This window comes from Acipenser ruthenus, chromosome 4, assembly GCF_902713425.1.
Source record: "Acipenser ruthenus chromosome 4, fAciRut3.2 maternal haplotype, whole genome shotgun sequence".
In the NCBI taxonomy this organism is placed as follows: domain Eukaryota; kingdom Metazoa; phylum Chordata; class Actinopteri; order Acipenseriformes; family Acipenseridae; genus Acipenser; species Acipenser ruthenus.
Window position 1 is genome coordinate 18976562 of NC_081192.1, and position 22470 is coordinate 18999031.

A 22470-nucleotide genomic window follows, 5' to 3' on the forward strand; every position below is an offset into this window, starting at 1 on the left:
TTAAAAAAGATATGCAGCTTTCAAATTTGACAGTGTCTGTGAATCGAAAGCACTGGCTTTTACCCACATCCTGAACAGATTTGAACTCAACTGCCTTTGTTGATGATCAAACTCCATCTCTAGTAGATGTGGTGGTGGTGGTGGTGGTGGTGGTTTTCCCCTTTTCAATCTTCTATTTCCATTTCTCTGTCGTCTCTCCCCCCCCCCCCCCCCCCCAATCTCTGTCTTCCTGTCTCTGTCTCTCTATCTTCTCTTCCTGCGATGCCTGCTAATTGACCCCCCCCCCCCCCCCCCTCCCTGCCCCCTGCCCTGTTCAGACCCAGAGGGCTGGAGGATGATATTAAACAGTACGAGCAGGATCTGGCTAAAAAGCTGTACCAGTCAAGACAGAGGGCATCTCAAGCCCACAGCAAGAGCCCTGACCCAGCGGCCAGCGAACACAGGTCTGCCCCGGCTCACTGCATGCTCACTAGGAGGGTTCTGCAATCCCTCATTCATTAATCTAACCTGTAACATGATGATCTGAACAGTTTTCTTTTGTCTTGTACTCACCCATAACTTTAAAACACTTGATCATAGGTAAAGCTGTGAAGCAAAGTGTGGACCAGCTTTTTGCTTGTGTGACAAAAGCATTAACAGAAAGGTTGGTCTACCTGATAGTTTTCCCTCTTTATTCCATCCCTGCATATTTATTTTATTTCTTTTATACAGGGATTGGACAAAATCTTAGTAATTATTGTGCTAAGAGTGTCTGTAAGGTGTTTTTAAATTGTTCTGGAGGGATATATGACAATTCCTCAGTTATTACTGAACCATAGTCCTTCAGGGAAGTTGTATAGGGGATGACAGAAGGGGCCATTGAATCCTCACTTTGAAGTATTTATTAGTCCGTCATGATTGAAACAGACTTACAACAGGGAGACGCACAGGCCAGGGATGCCACTAATCTGTCAAGCACGGGCCAGACCCCCAAAAAGTGTGTGCTACCTTTCTTTGTGGCTAGCCCTTCTGTTTGTTTCAAGCTTGTTATGTGTAGACTGTGGATCAGGAGTCAGGCTATATGGCCCTCTTAACTGTTGTTGAGCGGAATTGGAAGGCACACAGATTTCTCTTCTAGGCAAACTTTAATCATCACAACTCCAAAACAAATTAGCCCAAACCATATTTTATCCTTTCAGTCAAAGTACATTATAAAACAAAAAACTATTAAGAAAAATGCGCCTTCAGGAGAAACAGATTTAAAGTATTCAAGTCTGGGGCTTGGAGACCTTTGTAACATCTCTGTGATGCATCTTGTGTGGCAGCATGTAGACGGGGCTGCTATGGAATTTTTATTTTCTCAAACGCCCAAAAATTTGGAAATGTGCAAGAATTTTGTACTGCTTGTTTGGTAATACTGGGGAATCCTGTATTTTCATTTCATCATTTAGTCAAGCAAAAGAGCCTGGCTGAGACAGCCTTGTATTCACTCTGTCAAGGTAGGCGCACAGTGTGCCCTTGTGTGGTGAGTCTGCCATGGCTGACCTAAATCCACCCCACCCCCTCTGCAGGATGAAGTCCCTGGAGCAGGATGCTCTGAAGGCTCAGATGGTAATCGCCAAGTCCAAGGAGGGGAAGAAGAGGAGCCCACTGGACCAGCTGGCAGAGTCCCCCTCCCCGGCCCCCACGCCCTCCCCCACACCGCTCGAAGGTGGGTCACGCCACAGTCATTCATCTACTGTGTCCCATATTACAACTTCTCAACAGCTTCTAGATCCAATACAGTGCCTTTACAAGAGAGTAGGAATATTGCATTACTGAAACCAGTGCTTATTCTGTGTAGTAAACCGTTTTATAAAGACAAGTTGACAATGTAAGGCCCTGTCCACACTATACCTTTAAACCTTGTTAGTTACCTTTAAACCGGTTTGAAAGTGGTAAATACGCTTAGTGTCCACACTATGCAGTGTTTAATACTGTACTCGAGAACCGGACTCGAGACCACCTCGGAGTAGTATCGAGTCCGGTTCTAAATTAGATTGCATCAGGTAGCGCGGTTTATCAGAAGTGTGGACGCTGTAATACCGAACTACATTTTTTGTGTATCCTCCAATATCCCCAAATGCTTTGTGTTATGTTTGGCGAAATACTGGCGCCTGAGCGACTTACTCAGTGTACACTCCGCAATGGGTATTCGGTTTTATGCTTTAAAAAAAAAAAAAAAACTGTCAGGACATCCCTGTTAAACTAGTGGGGAAAATTAACAAAAGCACAACGCTAAATTAGTCGACTGTAAAAATGAAATGCGAGTTAGAAGTAGTATCAGGGATGAACAAATCACGTAATTTGTCAGCTTTGTTTGAAATAAAATTAAGGGGACCAGCATCAGGTGCAGGCAAGATATGAAGGTAAAAAACAAAGATTGTTTTGTAATTAACAGGTTTTTTTCCTGAGTTTAATTATGAAAACAGAATCGGCTCAATTTTGTTTAAAGGGATGTCACCTGATTTAAAATAAAACCCCAAAACTTCAAGCCCTACTTGTGTTAGCATTTACTTTTTCCAAAATACTTTGCAAAATGCACCTCTATTAATATGAAGCATAACACATTATTTTACAATAAAATACAGTTGGATGGTGGGATACTGTCGTATTAATTTCCACAGGCCATTGCACTGCTAGGAATTGTAACCAAACTATTCTAATAGTGTGTGGATGCATTAAGCCCGACCTAAACATGAAATAGAACTTCAGTGTGGACTCTTTGAGCTGGATTAAATAAAACGGTTTTGAGTATGGTTCTCGAGATCGGTTATGTAGTGTGGACAGGGCCTACCTCTTCTGAGCATCTCTCTGTATTGATGAGAAATCCCACTGGCCAGGTCTGTATCATACCCATTATTTATAAAGAAATAACAATATATTGTCTCCTTTCTTCCCTCTCCTCTTCTAGATTACAGCCCCAGAAGTGTGACGTCACCAGGGAGATTGGTAAGGATCTGGCCTCTGCTTGCTTATGGTTTCTCAATGTGATGACCTCATGCTGTGTGTATTTATCAGTACATGAGGGCACAGATCTATGATGCAGTTGCAGATTGATTCATTAGTTTTCAGTCTGGTATCTGGGGCTGTTCTTAACCTCCAATAGTAAGTTCTACCTGGTCTTTAGATTGTGTGAATAAGGGTAGTACAGTAGAATGCCCAGGACTGAGGATCCAAGAGCGGTAAAGAGTGGGGCGGCAGTGTGGAGTAGTCGTCAGGGCTCTGGACCCTTGACCGGAGGGTCATGGGTTCAATCCTAGGTGGGGGACACTGCTGATGTGCCCTTGAGCAAGGTACTTTACGTAGATTGCTCCAGTAAAAACCCAACTGTATAAATGGGTAATTGTATGTAAAAATAATGTGATATCTTGTAACAACTGTACGTCGTCCTGGATAAGGGCATCTGCTAAGAAATTAATATTAATAATAATAATAATAATCTATAAACCAAAAGAAAAAGAAGCCTACATGATAATCCCAATATAAAACCATGTGTAGTGATACTGACCTCCCAGAGCTAGTAAAATTACGTGTTTAAACATCATACTCTATTTTCTAGAACGTTAAGTATAACTGAGTGCTTTCCTTTCATTGATTTCATATTAAGCTAACCTTCATAATTTTCTCCACATTATCACTAATTCTGACAGCAGAGCTCATTTCCCTCCACATTTACTTTGCAATTCAAGTCACACTGTTGGCTTTTGCACAACTATACACATTACAATAAAAAATAAATAAATAAAGTTTGAAGAAACAGTTCTTGATTATTCTCTGTTTTCAACCAGGTTTATTTTCTAGCTGAAGCTTAAAGTACGTGAGAGCACAGCAGAGCTCGTCTCCATGATTTTGTTTAGGACGCTTTCACTCTTTTATAACGGCTGAAACATTCACATGGAAAATTCAGTTCAATAAAATCCTGAGATCCACTGAAAGTCTGGATTTACAGTTACTATCTCATACAGGCTTACCAGACATTAGTAAGCGTTTGGACTAAACTAAGTACTTCTGCATTAGTAAAAATGTACTGTACACAATAGTTAGCACTGCGTAGTTTTACGCACTTCTGAATTAAGCCAATACATGCTGGACTTGCTTTTCTTACCAATAATATACAGAAACCCTACAGGAGAGTTCTTAACTATTTATTATTTTTAACAACTTCAACTCCAGATGTAAGAATGAAACCCCTTCCCAGGTACCAGATTTTGAAAATAATAATAATAATGTTTTCAAAATAATTGCTATAAAATTAACATATGATGAAAAAACACAAATAAATGACCTAAACTGTGTTTTTGATTAACCCTTTATGCTCCTGTGTACTACAGTACATACCCATGTTCAATATAGAGATAAAACACTTTTTTTTAACAATGAAAACAAAAACCGCTGCTAATAACAATAATCATCAGTAAACATGAATTATCAAATAAAAACCAAACAACATCAAAACGTGTGCCATTATCGACTTGCTCGGTGCCATTTATTGAAATGTTCAATACAACAGAACCCGGGGTTGCCTTCGCATCCACTGCACATTTTTCTTGTGTCCTTTCTTTTGTTTTCATTTTTGTAGCAGGCCCTGCATCTTTTTTGCGGTCTCTGCTTCCCTTGTGTTGGAGGGATAGTCACAAATGTGTGTACAGGGCTACTTTGTGCAGGCATTGTGATGGATCTGGCTGCCGCAGATGCCTGCTTTATTGCCTTGTACCCAGTGCTGTGTTTTGACTGTATTTCGTCACAGCACTGCCATTTCAAACCAAACAGCTTCCCGTTTGCAGCTGGCTTACCTGTAAAGTAGCTGCATGTGGTTTTGTTTGTACAGTTGGTACTGTTCTTGGCTCCACATCCTCTTCATCATCATCGCTGAGTGATAAGTCAGCATCACTGTCGCTGGTATGGAAATCCTTCGAACCAACTTCACTCCGTTGCTCATTATAGAAAGACCACGTACGTTGCCATGTTTAGCTTTCGCTAAAAAATATATAAACTATAACTAAACAAGTAAAATTAATAATAAAACAAAAAATAATAATTTAAAACATTATATATATACTTGTAAAAGTTGAATGGCTTCCCGCAATATATCTCAGCCTTCTAAACGCCCACAGGTAGATTGGAATCGTTACATGACACACAATTGGACACAAATGTCACCTGACCCTCCCTTGACTTTCATTGCACATTCCACAGTACTAGCACTGCCTTAGAGAATGAAACCTGAAACGCTAGACTGAGAAACCGATCATAGAATAGAATGGGAAACTTGACGTACGCACGTACGGCATGGTACTGTAAGTGGGTTTTCATTTGACGTACGTGTGTACGTCATGGTGTTGAAGTGGTTAAGGACATATGTATACAGCAGATAATTGGTAAATACATTTTTACACTTAAGTAAAATTTTGTTTTGACTAGAAGTATTCAACCAGTTTTCATGTTTCATGAAGCTTTGGGTAGAGAGATTTCTGTAACATTTTCTTTACAGTACTACTGTAACCCTCAAAAATATCACACAAAACAAAACACTGCTTTTAGATTGGAGTGGTGTTGCTCTGAGCCCTGGTTCCAGAGGTCCCAGCCCTGCTGTTCCCCTCTGCAAAGCAGTCCACCATTTATCTGGGAGATTCTCCTCTCACTCCTCTTTTACTGTCCCATTCTAGTCCCAGACAGAAAAGAAGTTTGACTACCGACAGTTTGCAGCTATTCCTTCTTCCAAACCTGTATACGACATCCAGGTATCACCTGCATGCTCAGCTCCTAGCCCTCAACACCCCCCACCCTCCACACCGTCTTACTAACTTCTGGGCCAAATCCTAAAACTGGTCGGGGGAGCTCGGACTAGTGCCAGCCATGGTATCCCATCAGGAATCAGCTAGAAGGTTTTCCAGAACTGTGGGCCAGTGTGTATAGGTGGCAGATTTTTTGGACCTTTAGTACAATAGCAAGTTTGGCAGGCTTAGGCACTTTTTGACCAAGTGGCTGGTTGTACTAGTCTGATCTCATAACCCAGTGGCCCAGATTCCTGTGTTGGTATAAAGCTCTTAATAACAATCATTTAAAGATTTCTCCCCTTGCTCCCCTTACTGAACTCCACCCGTCGTTGCTGGATACAAATTTATGTGATTTTATGTGAGTCCTGGGCTTTACTCTTGCTTTACCACTAGGCCCAGTTCACTAACCAATTGCCTGCCTGATAAATGCCCCCCCCCCCCCCCCAATATGATTGTGATGGGGGGGTTTTGAGAAGCTGTGAGAATGGAAGAAATGTGATTGAAACTGAGCTGTTCACAAACTGTATGTGCAAGTGTTTGTCTTCCTAAGGGTGTCTTCAACAGAGATATCTGTAAAAAACATTTACATGTATGTATGCATTTATATATACGTTTGAAAAGTATAGGCCATTCCACATCATACTGTCTGACCTATACATGGTATCGGAGCAATTGAACATGCAGGTTTATCATGCAGTCATCGAACCAAGGACTACTTGGATAATTCTGGTTGAAGTATGTCACCATTTGGTGGATCCTTGACTGAAGAATGTATATATAAATATCTTCTCTGTGTGTGTGTGTGTGTGTGTGTATCTATGTGTAACACACACAAGCAATCTGTTGTAGTATTCTCCATTCTTCCTGTACCCAAGTTCAAGCAGCAGCCCAGGTCAGTTTCATGTTTCTCATGAAAGAACAGTAAAGCTGCCCCTTGGCTGCTGCTGCTCCCATACCCCAACATAGCACCTTCTGTGAGGCCTCTCCATCTCACTGGGCACATCGCAGACTGGAAAGTGCTGCTTTAAGGATTTATAATTGGGTTCTGGGAAGACCTGGTGAGGAAAGGAACCTGTTGCATGCACATAACCTCAGCTTTGGGCTCCTTGTGTACAAGTCTAAACCGTGGCATTCAAAATGTCTGAAGCAGGCTCACCCCCTCCCCCTTGTCCCTGTGGCGGGTGAGTCGACGCTATGTGCCGTCTGCATGTGGTGACAGGATGCCATGCATGGCCTGGCTCTGGTGCATGTGAGCCAGGGGGTGGAAGGTCCAGAGAAACCGAGAGACCACTGAACCATCTCGCCAGGGACTCTGCTTTAATACCAGTAGTGCCAGTTAATGGAGCCTGTTCAGGTGGGCAGATGTCCCTGTTATTGCAGGTTTAGTGTGTAAGGGTGGCTGTATTTAGATCATTGGTGTAGACCACAGTGTGTCCAAAGGGTTATATTGGAATTACATATTGATCCTATGTCATTACTTAGTGTTATCATTTAAAAGTATTAATGCCACGGTTGGCTTATTTATTTATTTATATATATACTTAAAAAAAAAAAAAATTAAATTAGAGCCCAGAAAGGGTATTATGCCAGGGCAGCAACAGTTCCACTACCCCCAGCACCCAGGATCTGCCAGTGTGCCTCTACTCCCCGGAGGATGTAAGTGATAGGATTGGGTTGAGGGAAGGGAAGGCCCAGCTTCAGCACAGCCACTGTCTCGCTGTTTGGGGTTGGTTTGACCACCTTATGTTGCTGTCCCAACCAGAATTAGAACAGGGTAGATTCAGGACGAAATCCATTACCGCTAGCAAAAAAAAGCAAAAACGTACAACTGCTTTTTTTCAAATGGTTTCCCACATGCTCAACAACCATAATTATATGAGGATTTATTTTGGTTATAAAACCTTAAAATTAAATTCTCAAAAATGAGTTGGTATCCAGTTCTTTTGAAACTTTATCATGCACTTATGAACTGAAGTGTTTGACATGTGGGTATCCAACTTATAGTTTGCCTGCTCCATGGTTTACTTTAATCAGAGCAGGTTCCTTTTCAAGTACGAAATGCAGCCATTACTGAATGGGTATTTACCTCCTAAAGACCTGAATCCTGTAATATTGTATACCAGAGCTGCTCACAAAGTCAGAGCTGCTGACTTTGTGCTAGTTTTTCTGTGACGCAGTCATGACTCTGCCCCCGAGGTATCAAAAGGACTGTGCTCACAGATCTCACCACCATTTATCCTTTTAAGACTGACCTGATCGGAGATCTTGTTCAGGTAAGTACTTGTTGCTTCTATCTGTATATATTTTGCATTTTTTGTTTTACACAAATTATATGTGATATTTAAACTAAACGTTGTAATTATTTTCTATTACGCGTATTGTGTGCACTACAGCCTGTTGCTAGTTACGTCCCGCTGCGGCCTTGTGCCCCATGTGAAGCCAGCGGCTTGAGTCGTTCCTTCCCAGGGATCCAGCAACATAAGTTGGCTGACTTTGTGCTATTCCCCCAGGCTGCATAGCTGGAGCTTATTTTATTTCTTGTTTTTGCTGTTCAGATCTATACGAGACATTTTATATTATTTAATTGTTAAATTACTGTTTTTTGTTGAGTTTTTTTGTCATTGCAGTTTTTTTTTTTCTGTTTTTACAGATACTTCATGCAGGCTTGTCTGCAACGTGGTGCTCAGCACACATGCAGCAAGAGCAGCTGCTGGGCTGAACAGCACTGCACAGGACCGAGAGACTTGCTTCGGTTGTTGCTTGCAATTTCAACCCCAGTATCTTGATGCCATTTTCACCATTGTGAAGGCTGTTAGTCCATTCTAACAAGCAGGCTTCTCTCAGTCTTGTGTTGGTACTGACTGAGTGGTTTTGCCAGTGGCTTGTACAGGTGGGCATCCTTGTATGTTGCCACCCACGGTGACTGCGAACCGGTGGACCCGTACCAAACTGGTACTGAGGTCACAGACCTGCTTCCACTTTCGACCCGGGACCGAGGTCACCGCACCAGTACCAGTACCGTTCCGGTGCTTAAGTCACCGAACTTGCCTGGTGCAGACAAGGTTCTGAACCAGTTCTGAAGTAGTACCAACCCTGTGTTAGATAAACCGAACTGACCCAGTACCGTCCCGGTTCCAGCCCGCTACCGACCGGTGCCGCCTTGACCCGCCATGTCAATATATATACGAAGATTGAAGCAACAGCTGTACAACCCTATACTGTACATTTCTGTGTCAATTAAGCCGTATCCACACTGGACGCAAGCGAATAATTTAGAAGTCACTGCTGTCAAATGGGAGTATCCACACCAGCAGCGAGTGACGTCGCTTTGAGAATTTCGCGTCACTAAAATAGAACCTGTTTCTGTTTTTTTTTTTGTTTTTTTTTGTCGCCACTGGAATGAAACTGACCAATCAGAAGCAAGGTTAACACCCTTGACACACGTCAAACACACACCTCAAAACACGTCACACCTCAAAACAAGTTAATCATGGACGACGAAAAATTTGAGGTGCAGCAGTATCCATTATTATATGATTGCAAATTGAACGACCACAAAGACATCCAGAAGAAAGACAATACCTGGGTGTCTCTGAGTAGGGTACAGAGATTTTTATGTAGTATCAGTAGTCATGGTTTGCAAGTGGTGCATTTAACAGCACCGAGACATTTTCTTTCTTATTTATGCAAGTTGCATAAAAATAGGTTTATTAATAACCAAAATAAACTGGGCCATACATGCAGTCTACATATCCAGCATTTAAATGAAAAATGTGCACTTTTGCTGGAATAATAATAATAATAATAATAATAATAATAATAATAATAATAATAATGCACGTTAAAATACTTAGTTAATAAACAAAAAGGATCAAAGAAGGAATTTGTCAAGAAGCACAACTGAGATTGCAGTAAATTGTATATATAAATGTAGAAAACTAAAATAATTTTGTTGAAAATATCAGTTCAACTATACTATAATTGTCCAGCTGTCTTCTGACAGCTGGAGATGCACCAGGCTTCAAATCGGACTACTACTACTGCTGGCACCACGAAGAAAAAAATACAAAAATACTACGACTACAACTGTACAATTACTACTTCTAATAATGAGAACAATAAAACTGTTGGATATATAGGGATGTTCAATAACTCTGATTTCTAGATTTTAGAACGGAGTTGCCGGAGGTCAGGGTGTGGTAACCTTTCATCAAAACAAGACCTGTTTTGTAATGGGACAGCCCATCTCTAGTATGGCCAGTAGGAATGCATGGGTGGGGTCATGTATTTATTTCCAGTCTTTTAGATCATTTCCAAGTCGTGTCTGGTGTGGACTGACATTCGGTAACTTCGCTCACATCGCTCTGTCCAGTGTGGATGCAGCCTTACTCCTGCTCAGCGCTTTTCCTCATCACCCTCTCTTAGAGAGGTGGCTGCATCCTCACCCAATGGCTGAGGATTTTGGTGCCACAGGTCCAGGGCCCCTTCTCAGGGAGCCATCTGGACTATTGGTGTCAGTGCACCACAGACATCTGGGTGCTTACTACCGTTCAGACCTGCTATTCGCTGCAGTTCAAGCACGGTCCCCCTCCCTTTCAGGGCGTGACAACGACATCAGTCAAGGACCCACAGGATGTTGCTGCGGTGTCTCAAGAGGAAGCAGCTCTGCTGCAAAACTGATTATTCACATGACAGTTGGAGGAAGGGTTCAACTCCAGGTACTTCCTAGTGTCCAAGTGGCATGGTGGCCTCAGACCAATCCTCGACCTCCACAGGTCAACCTGTATCTGAGCCGAAGGAAGTTCAGAATGTTGACAATACAACAGCTGTTGCAGTCAATAAGGCCAGGCGACTGGTTCACCAAGGTGGACCTCAAAGACGCCTGTTTCCGCATCCCCATAAAACCAGCGCACAGGAAGTACCTGCAGTTTGCCTTTCAGGGAACAGCGTACAAGTTCTGTGTCTTGCCATTTGGCCTTTCCCAAGCTCCATGTGCCTTCTCGAAGTGCATAGAAGCAATATTTCCCCCATTGAGACTCAGGCATCCGAGTACTCAATTATCTGGACGACTGGCCAATTTGTGCCCAGTCTCCAGAAAAGGCAGAGGCCCACTCTGGGTCCATGCTGGCCACTCTCTCGGATGGCAGTGCAGAGAATAGCTGCAGTTTGGAGCTCTGTCAGCTCAACAGAGTGCTCACAGTAGTAATGTTCCAGAAACTTCTGGGCCTGATGGCAGCAGCTTCCCAGACGTTTCTATTGGGTCTCATGCGCATGCACCCTCTAAAGGCCTGGTTCAACAGCAGGGTTTTTTAGCCCACGTTGAACCACGAGCACCTAATGACAGTGTCCCACTGTGCTCTGTGGAATGGCTGGGGTGTGGAACCCCCCATGGCAGGGTCGCTACATCAATGTTTTAGAGCTGCAGGCAGTTTACCTGGCCTTGAAGAGTTTATTGCAGGATGTTCAAGGCAATGTGCTTGTCTGTACAGAAAACACGACAGTGTCCATCGTGTCCATCGTGTCGCCTGCAAGCTTTTGCTGTGGGCACACGAGAACATGGCAGCGGACTGCTCAAGGGAAGTCCTCAGCAGCTCGGGAGTGGAGGCTTTACCCCAAGGTGGTGAGCCTCATCTGGGAGAGGTTCAGGAGAGCAGAGATAGACCTCTTTACCTTCCAGGAATCAACCCACTAGCTCTCCATAATAGGCAGGGAACTGCTAGGAATAGATGCCTTGACACACCAGTGGCTGAGGCATCTATTATACACCTTCCCACCAATCGCCCTACTCCATCTGTTTCTAGAGAAAATAAGGCAGGACTGGGCCAAGGTGCCCCGTATTGGCTCAGGAGATGTTTTCAACCCTGATGCAGTTCTTGAGCGGCCAGCCGTGGAGACTGCCGATGAGCCACGACCTGCTCAGTCAGGCACAGAGGACCTTATAGCATTTGAGCCATATTGGTCTGTCCAACAGGGTTATTGACACCTTACAAAATGCCAGAGCAGCGTCCACGTGTTCCCAGTACGGGTACAAGTGGGCCGTCTTTCAGATGTGGTTTCTGTCTCGTGGGTTCGACCCCACGACAGTAATACTGAACTTTTTGCAGGACCGATTTGACGAGGGGAAACCCCTGTCCACATTAAAGGTCTATCTGGCAGCTATTTCAGCTTGCCATGTTAAGATTGACTCAGTCTCCCCAGGAGCGGTGACATTTTTGAAAGGGGCTCGGCGGCTTCAGCAGACTAAACATGGTGCTTAATGCATTCATGAAGCCTCCATTTGAGACACTGCATTCAGCTGTGCTGAAGTACTCATTTAAAGTGGCTTTCTTGCATGCTATCACCTCGGGAAAGCAGGTGAGTAAGATCCAGGTCTGCTTATTTTTTACAGAAGTCATGCTCTGTACCAATCCTGCCTTTTTGCCAAAGACTATCTCGGTGTTCCATGTCAACCAGTCTGTGGAATTGGAGGCTTTCCATCCACCTCCTTTCCAGTCTGAAAGAGAGTGACAGCTCCACACACTCTGCCCAATGTAGGCCCTGGCGTACTATTTTGATAGGACAAAAAGACGGAGGCAGTCCAAACTATTTTTTGTCTGCTGTGGGGCGAAGTCCCATGGTAAAGCCCTGTCTGAGCAGTGGTTGGCCAAGTGGATAGCAGACATGGTCAGGACTGCCTATGAGCTGGCCAACTTGCCCCCTCCAGAAAAGCTCACTGCCCATTTCACCAGGAGCATGGCAACTTTGTGGGCTTTATTCCAGAGTACATCTGTTAAAGACACGCAATGCAGCGGTGTGGGTTACTCCTGAATACTTTCACTAGGTTCTACAGACTTGTCGTGGATCCTCAAAACTCTGGTTTTGGAACTAGAGTTTTAAGGGCGGCTTCCCAGTTGACCCTTACAACACAGATGAGTTTCTCCCTCAATGTTTTCACCCTAGCTAATTATTGGGGTTCTGAATGGTAACGCACAGGGCAGCCTCTTGGCTTAGCCTTGTAGCATTCCGGTCATTCTGCAATCTTGCCATTGTGATGGCTTGGGTATACTGACCCATTCAGTAATGGTTACATTTCGTACTTGAAAGGGAATGTTAGGTTATTATCATAACCCTGGTTCCCAGAAATAGAAATGTAACATTAACCTTCAAGGTTGCTGGGTCCATGATTGCAGCAGGCTTGAAGGAAAAATTACGCTGAGATCTGTGCACGCAGTACTTTTGATACATTGGAGGCGGAGCCATGACTGCATCACAGGCTTGGTGAGCAGCTTTGGTATTCAATATGATTCAGGTCTTCAGGAGGTAAATACCCATTCGGTAATGGTTACATTTCTATTTCAGGGAAACGGTTATGATAATAACTTAAAGTTCTGTCAATGTGAATTGCAGAGGTGGTTCAGCGTTGACGGTTTTTCCTGTTTGTTACCTGTTGATAATTGCCTCCTCTCTCGCAGTGCCTGAGCTTTGTTCTTCTCTTGCAGTCCCCTGACCTGACAGATGGTATTCAGCTATTGGATGACACTACCAACAGTGCGGGTGAGTCATTGTGTTACTGCGTTTACTGTGCACACCCAAGACCTGGTGGTAAACTGTACTTTTGAAAAGTGTTTGGTTTGTAAGCCTTTTGGGTTTATTTTATTCTCTGCACAATCACTGTCTGAGAGCAATAACATTGTGCCAAACAAAGTCCTACTTTTGAGATTTCTTCATGAAAATGACATATCATTGAGAGTCTTAGAGACAGCTTTATAGGTCAAACATTTTTTGAAAAACCCATTAGAAGTTTCTGCTGGGCTGTGGTTTGCTGTCAGTGTGATAAACACCCACCAGAAGTGCCGTGATACCTGCAATTTAAGCCACTTACTGAGACTTTCTTTAACTCAAGGTGACCTGGACTGATTTCAGTGTTTAAACCTGTGATATATGTGAGTTATTTACTGTTTTAAGTTTGCTAATGACATCCTAATTATTTTTATAATTCAGGTGGATTCCTGTGATAAACAGCAATGAAATATTGGTAGGATTTGACTGCTTTGCGATTTCGGTGATGATCATGGATGTCTTCCTTTTCTGTTTTGCTTTTCTACATCTTTAGCGCTCTGCTTCCTGCATGAAGTTCTGCAGGGGGAGGGAGGATGTGGAGTGCTCAAGTGATTTTAAACAGCATATGCCACTTTTTTATTGAGGGTTTAGTTGCAGCCTTTTGGTTTACTGGAAAAAAAACAGTTTAACTGATTGTGCTTTAAAAAAGAAACTCTGCCTTCATATTCAAAGGGCTATTTTGCAACTTCTGGGTTCATAGGCTTTACTAATCAATGTTTGTGTGAACAAGCTATGCATTCTATGGACCTCCTGGGAAAGACTATTTATAAAACATTAATCGTGAGTGTTTTACAACAGTGCGGTTTAGCTCCCCTCCTCACTCTCCTTAGCACATTGGAGGGCTCAGTCACCATTCTTTCTCTCAAGAGCTAAATTAATTTTGTGTTTTTGTTTTAATAACTTCAGCTAGAAAGCAGCTAGCTTGTAGAAGTCTTTAGTAGTTTTGGCTTAATTTTCCCAGGATGTTGATGGTATTTGCATTTCTATAAAATTTTTAAATTAGTGTCATCAACAGACTAATTCCCTATTCTGGCAAGGCCTCACGTTTCCCAATGCTAGAATTCTTAGAGATGATCAGTCCGCAGTGATGTGTTGGTTTTGTCAGATGCTTGCGGTGGGATGTCATTGCCTTGACCTTGGGGAAACATTAGGAAAACAGCTACAGGTGCTGGAGCTTGAACAGGACAAGTACATCACTCCAAGAGCCAAGGAGCACATTCTGAATGGCGTCATTCTGTCTGTTGGAGTCTGGTGACGCCATTTTGTCAAATAACACAATGCATGGGATTGCAGTGACAGAGAGGACTCTTCTCTCATTGCATGGGTGGGTGGCCCAGTAAATAACAATCAGATAGCTGGGTCATAGAGTGATCACTGAGTGGTGTGGATTGTCTTGGTCTAGTGTGGCTAATTGTCTTTCTGTTACTCTCCACAGATTTCTCATTTCTTTTCTGCTCTCTCCTTTCTCACAGAGCCCCGTGGGGAGAAGGATGCTGAAGGCCATGTCTGCCTACCCACCACCTCAGCACAGGAAGAAATGGCACTCTTCAGCAACAAGCGCAAACTACGGCACAGTCGTCTGAGCCTGGAGACAGCTGTCCCCACGTAGTGCAGCTCCAGAGCTCTGTAAACACACAAACACACACACACACACACAACCCCCCCCCCCCCCCCACCCCCACCCCCCCACACGTACATCCAGGCACGCCATACATACACAGTGCCCACTCTCTGCAGGGAGGGATGGAGGTGTGGGGGCCTGCCATGAACACATGGACCTACCTTGGGCCATAAACTTTAATAACCTAGAGGGTGTGGGGGCTAGCTTTTATATACCAGACTACAAAACAACTTTTCAGTTTGCGTTTTAGAAGCTGAATTATTTTACTCAATAACTAATATTTTTTGTTTAACTACTGTTTTTTTTTTGTTTTTTTTTTAAATCACTTATGGAAGAAAATAATAGCTGTGTAAATTTTTTATTTTTTTTTGCTCTGTTGATTTGGTTGTAATTGCTGGGGTTGGGAGGGGGTGTGAAGCTTTCTGGGTTAATGAGTGTAAATACGAGTGTGGCTCAGACTACCTATAGCGATAAGGGGAAAGTCATTCTTCTGCTACCTTCACTGCTTTGCACCTTGCTGTGTTAACCTTTGGTTTTTACTGCCTGTGGCGGAGTGTCCCGCCCCTATTTATTATTATTTGTATTTTTGTTTGCGGCGCGGGTAAAAGCGCCGCGTCTTTTATTATTATTTAAAAACCCCGTGAGGATGCATGGCTGATCAGCTACTGATTACTTAAATAGCTGACAGTCATGCATCCTTACCAAACGCGTGCAGACTCTGGCCGGGGGATAATAAGATAATTACCAACTAGTTAATCCCTCGGCCAGAGTATATAAACCTGCAGCTCTCTGCACTTGATGTTGGGGTGTTGGAGTAGAGAGTACGGGGAGCGGAGAGAAGGAATAATATTTAAAAAACAATTGCTAATACGTGCTGGATAATCCAGCACGGCACTTACTTGTTTGTTTATTTATTCGTTTGGCCCTCGTGCCCTTTTGTTTGTATTTTGTTTAAATATTTTGTTTGTTTGTTATTAAATACGCTGAGTGCTTTTGCACTCAGTTTCACCCGCCCATCCACTGTTTGGAGTCAGTTACTTCCTGGTATGTGACAGTCTGGCTCGCAGTGGTGTGGTGGATGACGTCACAGACCAGGAAGTAACTGACTCCAAACAGTGGATGGGCGGGTGAAACTGAGTGCAAAAGCACTCAGCGTATTTAATAACAAACAAACAAAATATTTAAACAAAATACAAACAAAAGGGCACGAGGGCCAAACGAATAAATAAACAAACAAGTAAGTGCCGTGCTGGATTATCCAGCACGTATTAGCAATTGTTTTTTAAATATTATTCCTTCTCTCCGCTCCCCGTACTCTCTACTCCAACACCCCAACATCAAGTGCAGAGAGCTGCAGGTTTATATACTCTGGCCGAGGGATTAACTAGTTGGTAATTATCTTATTATCCCCCGGCCAGAGTCTGCACGCGTTTGGTAAGGATGCATGACTGTCAGCTATTTAAGTAATCAGTAGCTGATCAGCCATGCATCCTCACGGGGTTTTTAAATAATAATAAAAGACGCGGCGCTTTTACCCGCGCCGCAAACAAAAATACAAATAATAATAAATAGGGGCGGGACACTCCGCCACACTGCCTCATTTCTTTTAATGCAGTTTATTATTAGATAATGTATTTTAGATTTAAAATTGTACAACTGTTCAGAATTGTAGGTACACACTACATACAGGTCATTAGTTTGCTTGACACAATAAACCAATCATTAACATGCTAGTAGAATTCAGATTATTTTAGATTATTTATAGAGATGGCATTGAAATCAAGAACCGCCACTGTGTGTTTAAATTCCACTAGATGCTATTCATCAAAATATCAAAGTTTTCCAAAACTAAGGTGGTGTACTACAACTAGCTGCTGTTGCTGTAAACAATTGAACATTGTAATAAACACATTGGAATACATGCCATGCACATGATAGGCCAAGTAATAAGGGGGAAAAAATAACTGTGGCCTAGCTGATTGCAGGAGGTAATACAAATAAATGTGTTCAGAAAGTCTTTAGGTGCTTGGGTTTCATTCCCTCTATCCTGTGTTGTTGTTGTTGTTGTTGTGTTTTTTTTTGTTTTTTTTTTATTTGTTTTTTTTTGGGGGGGGGGGTGGGGGGACACCTCAAACTTTGTAATGTTTAGAAAGTGTATTGTTAGTGTAAGGGCTTGGGTTACAGCAGTTCCAGGTTTTCAGTCCATGCTGGAGATTCTGGTTTGCAGTTTACTCACAGGCACACACAAGTACATTGCTGTAGGGGACTTCCCACTCATTATATAACTTTTTTTCAAACTGCCTGTTTATGCTTACAAGTGGACTTTAAATTAGAACTCTTCTGTTGGCACTTCAGGGAAGCTGTTCCTATTGAGAATAGTTTCAAAATGGGCTTGGATTTTCAGTTTGTAGTCTCAGACACACATACTCTGCAGAAATACAGTAGACTTGTATACAGATACACAGGGTAAGCAGAAGCAGTTAAAAATGAAGAAAATAGAAATTTTTTGAGTCATAACTGTATTTCCAAAAACTCTGCCTACAGTATCGATTGTACCTTTTATTCAAGGACCACTTTTTATACCAAACAAAAACTTTGTTATCAAAACATTATTCCCTTAATTTCCTTTTCTTGGCAAGTGAAGGTAGCAGAAGTTTTCAATGCATTGATTCTTCTCTCTGTTAAAGTGTGAATAATGTACAGATATTAAAGAAAGAAAAAAACAAAACAGCCGACCAGCGTGGAAATCTCCCTGCATGAACACTGGCAGTTACTGGATGCATTTTGTAGAGACTGGTTGTCTATAGACAGGAAATTAGCTTGTATTTGTCTCCCCCCCCCCCCCCCCCCCCATATATTTAATTCTACTGTTTTATCAGATGGTTCTAGTAAGAAAAACACAAAGCTTTTAATTTTGATTTACTCATTTTAACTGAAGTTTCATTTGGGTCATCATCTGTGATTAGGTAACACTCTTTTTGGTTTTACTGGAAACTGGGAATAGCTACATTTTTACATGAGGCATTGCAAATATTTTTAATTCTTCCCTCTCACTTTTTTTTATTTTTGTTGGGGATTTCCAAAAGGGGGAGGGGGATGTTAGCTCATCCAAGACTGTAACTAGTGAATTTGTACAACCAAAGAAGTCTATTTTGTGGTTCAGGAATAATAAAGTTTACTTTTCATTTTACAAACTGATCTTGCGTCCACCTTTTGTGTTTTTGCCCGCACCACCTCCCCACCCCCAATTGGAAGACAAAATGTTGATTACTTGAGTAAGTCTTCGAGTGGTCCTGCATTGGGCTTGATTTTGTTGAATACAATCTGAATGCAGGAGTGCTCTCGATTTGGGTCTCCCCTAGGAGGAGATGAGAATAAACAGGTTTGTTCTTCATGTCAGGGATGATGACTCTGGCTCTCTTTCTCTGTGTCTAGGCCTGAGACATAGCTTGAAGTAGTGTTTCTGGAAGGGGAAATAACCATCAAACCTGAATTACCACTACAGTACCTGCACCTCCTGAGTGCACATACCTAAAATTGTGTGTAGAAATGGAAACCATAAACTGCCTAGTATCGCTGAGGTTACAGCATTCAGGATCAAAGAACACAGATGGAAGGGAACATTTCTTTACAAAAAGAGTGGTGATGATATGGAATAGGTTACCTAGCTATGTTGTTGATACCGACTCACTGGAATCCTTTTAAAAATATTTTAGTATTTATAATGCTACAACAAAGTTTTTAGATCAACTAATTACTGGGAACCAGATGAGCTTTTACTTGCCTATACCTGATTTTAACTTAATGTGTCCTCATAATACATCCAACGGGCCATGTGACCTCTGGAGACCTAAAGTGTGGAACCACTTGCTACCCTATCTCTAGGTTAACTGTACACCGATGGCAAGGTTCTAGTGGAAATATTTGTCTACTTGACTTAGTTTTAGCTTACTGTGACAGGAATGGCTGAGTGGTCTGACGTCACGGCAGAAGAAGGGACCACAAAACCAAAAAGGTATTGTGCAGTGGCGCGGGCGCCGTTTTATTTAAAGCAACCAAAAATAAATATTTAAACAAAAATAAACACTCGCTCACAGAGCAAAAATAAAAGGGTAAACAAAAACAAATCACGAACACAAAATAATAACTGCAACACAGGTCAGGCTGGGCAGATTGCCTTCACTGTTCCTATGTTTACTTTCTCTCTCGTTTCTCCGTCACTCCTCTCGCACACTCTCCTTCTGACACCCACCCTGAACTGGAGAGCTGCAGGCTTTTATTAAAGGTGAACCATCTCCCAATTAGCAACAAAATTAATCCCGTAATTAATTCGGGAGATGGTTCACCTTCTGCACGAGTTTATTAATTATTACACCTGGCAGAGGACGAGCACCGATCTCGCCTCTGCCAGGACACGTTTTAAAAATAAACAAAACACCAACACGGCGCTACGCCGTCATAAATACAATAATACAATAAATCATAATAAACAAAAACAATACTCTGCACGGGCGGAGGGGGAGACCCCGATCTAAAAATAAATAAACAATGTACAGGGCTGCTCGCCCTGTTACATATCCCCCTCCTTGTGCGAAGCACACATGGCCCCAACGGCCACCTCCCCCCTCAGTCTCAATGTCCTGGGAGAGGGGGAAGCAAGTTGCTTCTGGGGGGTGGCCATGGTGGAATCTCCAGCACCCCCCAATTCTTCGTGGCCGACAGCTCCCTCTTCCGGGGCTCCCTCCACACTCTGTCCTGCCGCGAAATTGCGGCTGGGGGAGCTGGTCTCCTGACCTTCCCCCTCCTCTTCATGGCCAGCAGTTCCCCTCCGTGGGGCTCTGGCCACACAAACTCCTGCCGCGAAAGTGCGGCTGGGGGAGCTGGTCTCCTGACCTCCCCCCCCTTCTTCATAGCCGGCAGTTCCCCTCCGTGGGGCTCCGACCACACAATATCCTGCCGCGAAAGTGCGGCTGGGGGAGCTGGTCTCCTGACCTCCCCCCCTTTCTTGATGGCCGGCAGCTCCCCTCCGTGGGGCTCCGACCACATGACCTCTGGCCGCGAAAGTGCGGCTGGGGGAGCTGGTCTCCTGACCTCCCCCCCTTTCTTGATGGCCGGCAGCTCCCCTCCATGGGGCTCCGACCACAGTGTAGGGACCCCAGGTGAAGCAGGATCCCTGGCGACCCCAGGCGACGGCAGCGGACCCTCGGGAGGCGACGGCAGCGGCAGCGGACCCTCGGGAGGCGACGGCAGCGGCAGCGGACCCTCGGGAGGCGACGGCAGCGGCAGCGGACCCTCGGGAGGCGACGGCAGCGGCAGCGGACCCTCGGGAGGCGACGGCAGCGGACCCTCGGGAGGCAACGCAGGACCGGCAGCAACCCTAGGAGACGCAAGGGAGACACAGGCGACCCAAGGCGATGCTGACGGCGGGAGGGGAGCCCCTGGCCATGAAGGCGGCAGCAGGAGCTCCACTTCTCCCAATGGTGGTGGTGGTGGTGGAGGTAGAGGTAGCTCCTGCTCCTCTCCTCTTGACAGTAAAGGTGGCAGGGGCTCCTCCTCCTCTGGCGGCCAAGGCTTCTCCCCTTCTGGCGGCCAAGGCGGCAGGGCTTCCTCCCCTTCTGGCGGCCCAGGCGGCAGGGCTTCCTCCCCTTCAGGCGGCCAAGGTGGCAGGGCTTCCTCCCCTTCAGGCGGCCAAGGCGGCAGGGCTTCCTCCCCTTCAGGCGGCCAAGGCGGCAGGGCTTCCTCCCCTTCAGGCGGCCAAGGCGGCAGGGCTTCCTCCCCTTCAGGCTGCGAAGGCGGCAGGGCTTCCTCCCCTTCAGGCTGCGAAGGCGGCAGGGCTTCCTCCCCTTCAGGCTGCGAAGGCGGCAGGGCTTCCTCCCCTTCAGGCTGCGAAGGCGGCAGGGCTTCCTCCCCTTCAGGCTGCGAAGGCGGCTCCTCCCCTTCTGGCAGCGAAGGCGGCTCCTCCCCTTCTGGCAGCGAAGGCGGCTCCTCCCCTTCTGGCAGCGAAGGCGGCTCCTCCCCTTCTGGCAGCGAAGGCGGCTCCTCCCCTTCTGGCAGCGAAGGCGGCTCCTCCCCTTCTGGCAGCGACAGGGAAACCAGCAGGCATGTTCCCTCTGCTGGTTGTGGTGGAAGCGGAACCAGCAGGCATGCTCCCTCTGCTGGTGGTGGTGGTGGGAGCAACATGTCGTCCTCCCACGGAGACGGAGGTGGCACCAGCAGGTATGCTCCCTCTGCTGGTGGTGGGAGCGACACGTCGTCCTCCCACGACGGTGGAGGTGGAACCAGCAGGAATGCTCCCTCTGCTGGCGGTGGGAGCGACACGTCGTCCTCCCACGACGGTGGAGGTGGAACCAGCAGGAATGCTCCCTCTGCTGGCGGAGGTGGGAGCGACACACAGTCCTCCCATGGAGACGGAGGTGGAACCAGCAGGCATGCTCCCTCTGCTGGCGGAGGTGGGAGCGACTCACATTCCTCCCAGGGCGGTGGAGATGGCACCAGCAGGTATGCTCCCTCTGCTGGCGGAGGTGGGAGCGACTCACAGTCCTCCCACGGCGGTGGAGGTGGAACCAGCCGGTATGCTCCCTCTGCTGGTGGAGGTGGGAGCGGCTCACAGTCCTCCCACGGCGGTGGAGGTGGAACCAGCAGGTATGCTCCCTCTGCTGGTGGAGGTGGGAGCGGCTCACAGTCCTCCCACGGAGACGGAGGTAGCACCAGCAGGTATTCTCCCTCTGCTGGCGGAGGTGGGAGCGACTCACAGTCCTCCCATGGAGATGGAGGCGGCACCAGCAGGTATTCCCCCTCTGCTGGCAGGTACCTGGGCTGTGGACCTTCGGCCTTCCCCTTCTTGGGCCGTGGACGCACCGACTCCCCCCTCTCGGGACGTGGACGCACCGACTCCCCCCTCTCGGGACGTGGACGCACCGACTCCCCCCTCTCGGGACGTGGACGCACCGACTCCCCCCTCTCGGGACGTGGACGCACCGACTCCCCCCTCTCGGGACGTGGACGCACCGACTCCCCCCTCTCGGGACGTGGACGCACCGACTCCCCCCTCTCGGGACGTGGACGTTCGGGCTCCTCCCACTCGGGACGTGGACGTTCGGGCTCCTCCCTTTTAGGCGCAGGACGTTTGGGCTGCTCCCTTTTAGGCGCAGGACGTTCGGGCTCCTCCCACTCAGGCACAGGACATTCGGGCTCCTCCCATTCCAGGTCAGGACGTTCGGGCTCCTCCCTTTTATCTCCCCTCCAGCAGCTGTAATCCCAGTCTTCAGGGAGGGGGCAATTAACTGGGAAATGCCCCCGCTCCCCACAGATGCAGCAACAACTCAGCTGGCTTATGCTATGGAGGAGGGCTTCCCAGCTCATCTCCTCCTGTGCCTGCTGTTGTTGCTGCAGCGGCTGCTGTCTCCTCATCCTCCTTCTTCCTCCCATCTTCCTTCCTCCCATCCTCCTCTT

General features: G+C 45.7%; 1 protein-coding gene across 22 annotated transcripts in view; it reads left to right on the forward strand.

Moving 5' to 3' along the window:
- The window catches only part of LOC117399365 (protein scribble homolog), a 149822-nt gene extending 134487 nt beyond the window's left edge, over nucleotides 1-15335 (forward strand). For 17 of the 22 annotated variants that reach the window (XM_059022129.1, XM_059022130.1, XM_059022141.1 and 14 more), the window contains 6 exons: nucleotides 318-443; nucleotides 1551-1690; nucleotides 2933-2970; nucleotides 5688-5762; nucleotides 13277-13331; nucleotides 14870-15335. In XM_059022129.1, coding sequence (XP_058878112.1) covers nucleotides 318-443; nucleotides 1551-1690; nucleotides 2933-2970; nucleotides 5688-5762; nucleotides 13277-13331; nucleotides 14870-15006 — 571 coding nt within the window. In that variant the 3' untranslated portion in view covers nucleotides 15007-15335. Of the gene's footprint in view, nucleotides 1-317; nucleotides 444-1550; nucleotides 1691-2932; nucleotides 2971-5687; nucleotides 5763-13276; nucleotides 13332-13778; nucleotides 13813-14869 lie in introns of all 22 variants that reach the window. The other 5 variants (XM_059022137.1, XM_059022143.1, XM_059022135.1 and 2 more) reach the window with 4 other exon arrangements.
- Nucleotides 15336-22470: the final 7135 nt, after the last annotated feature.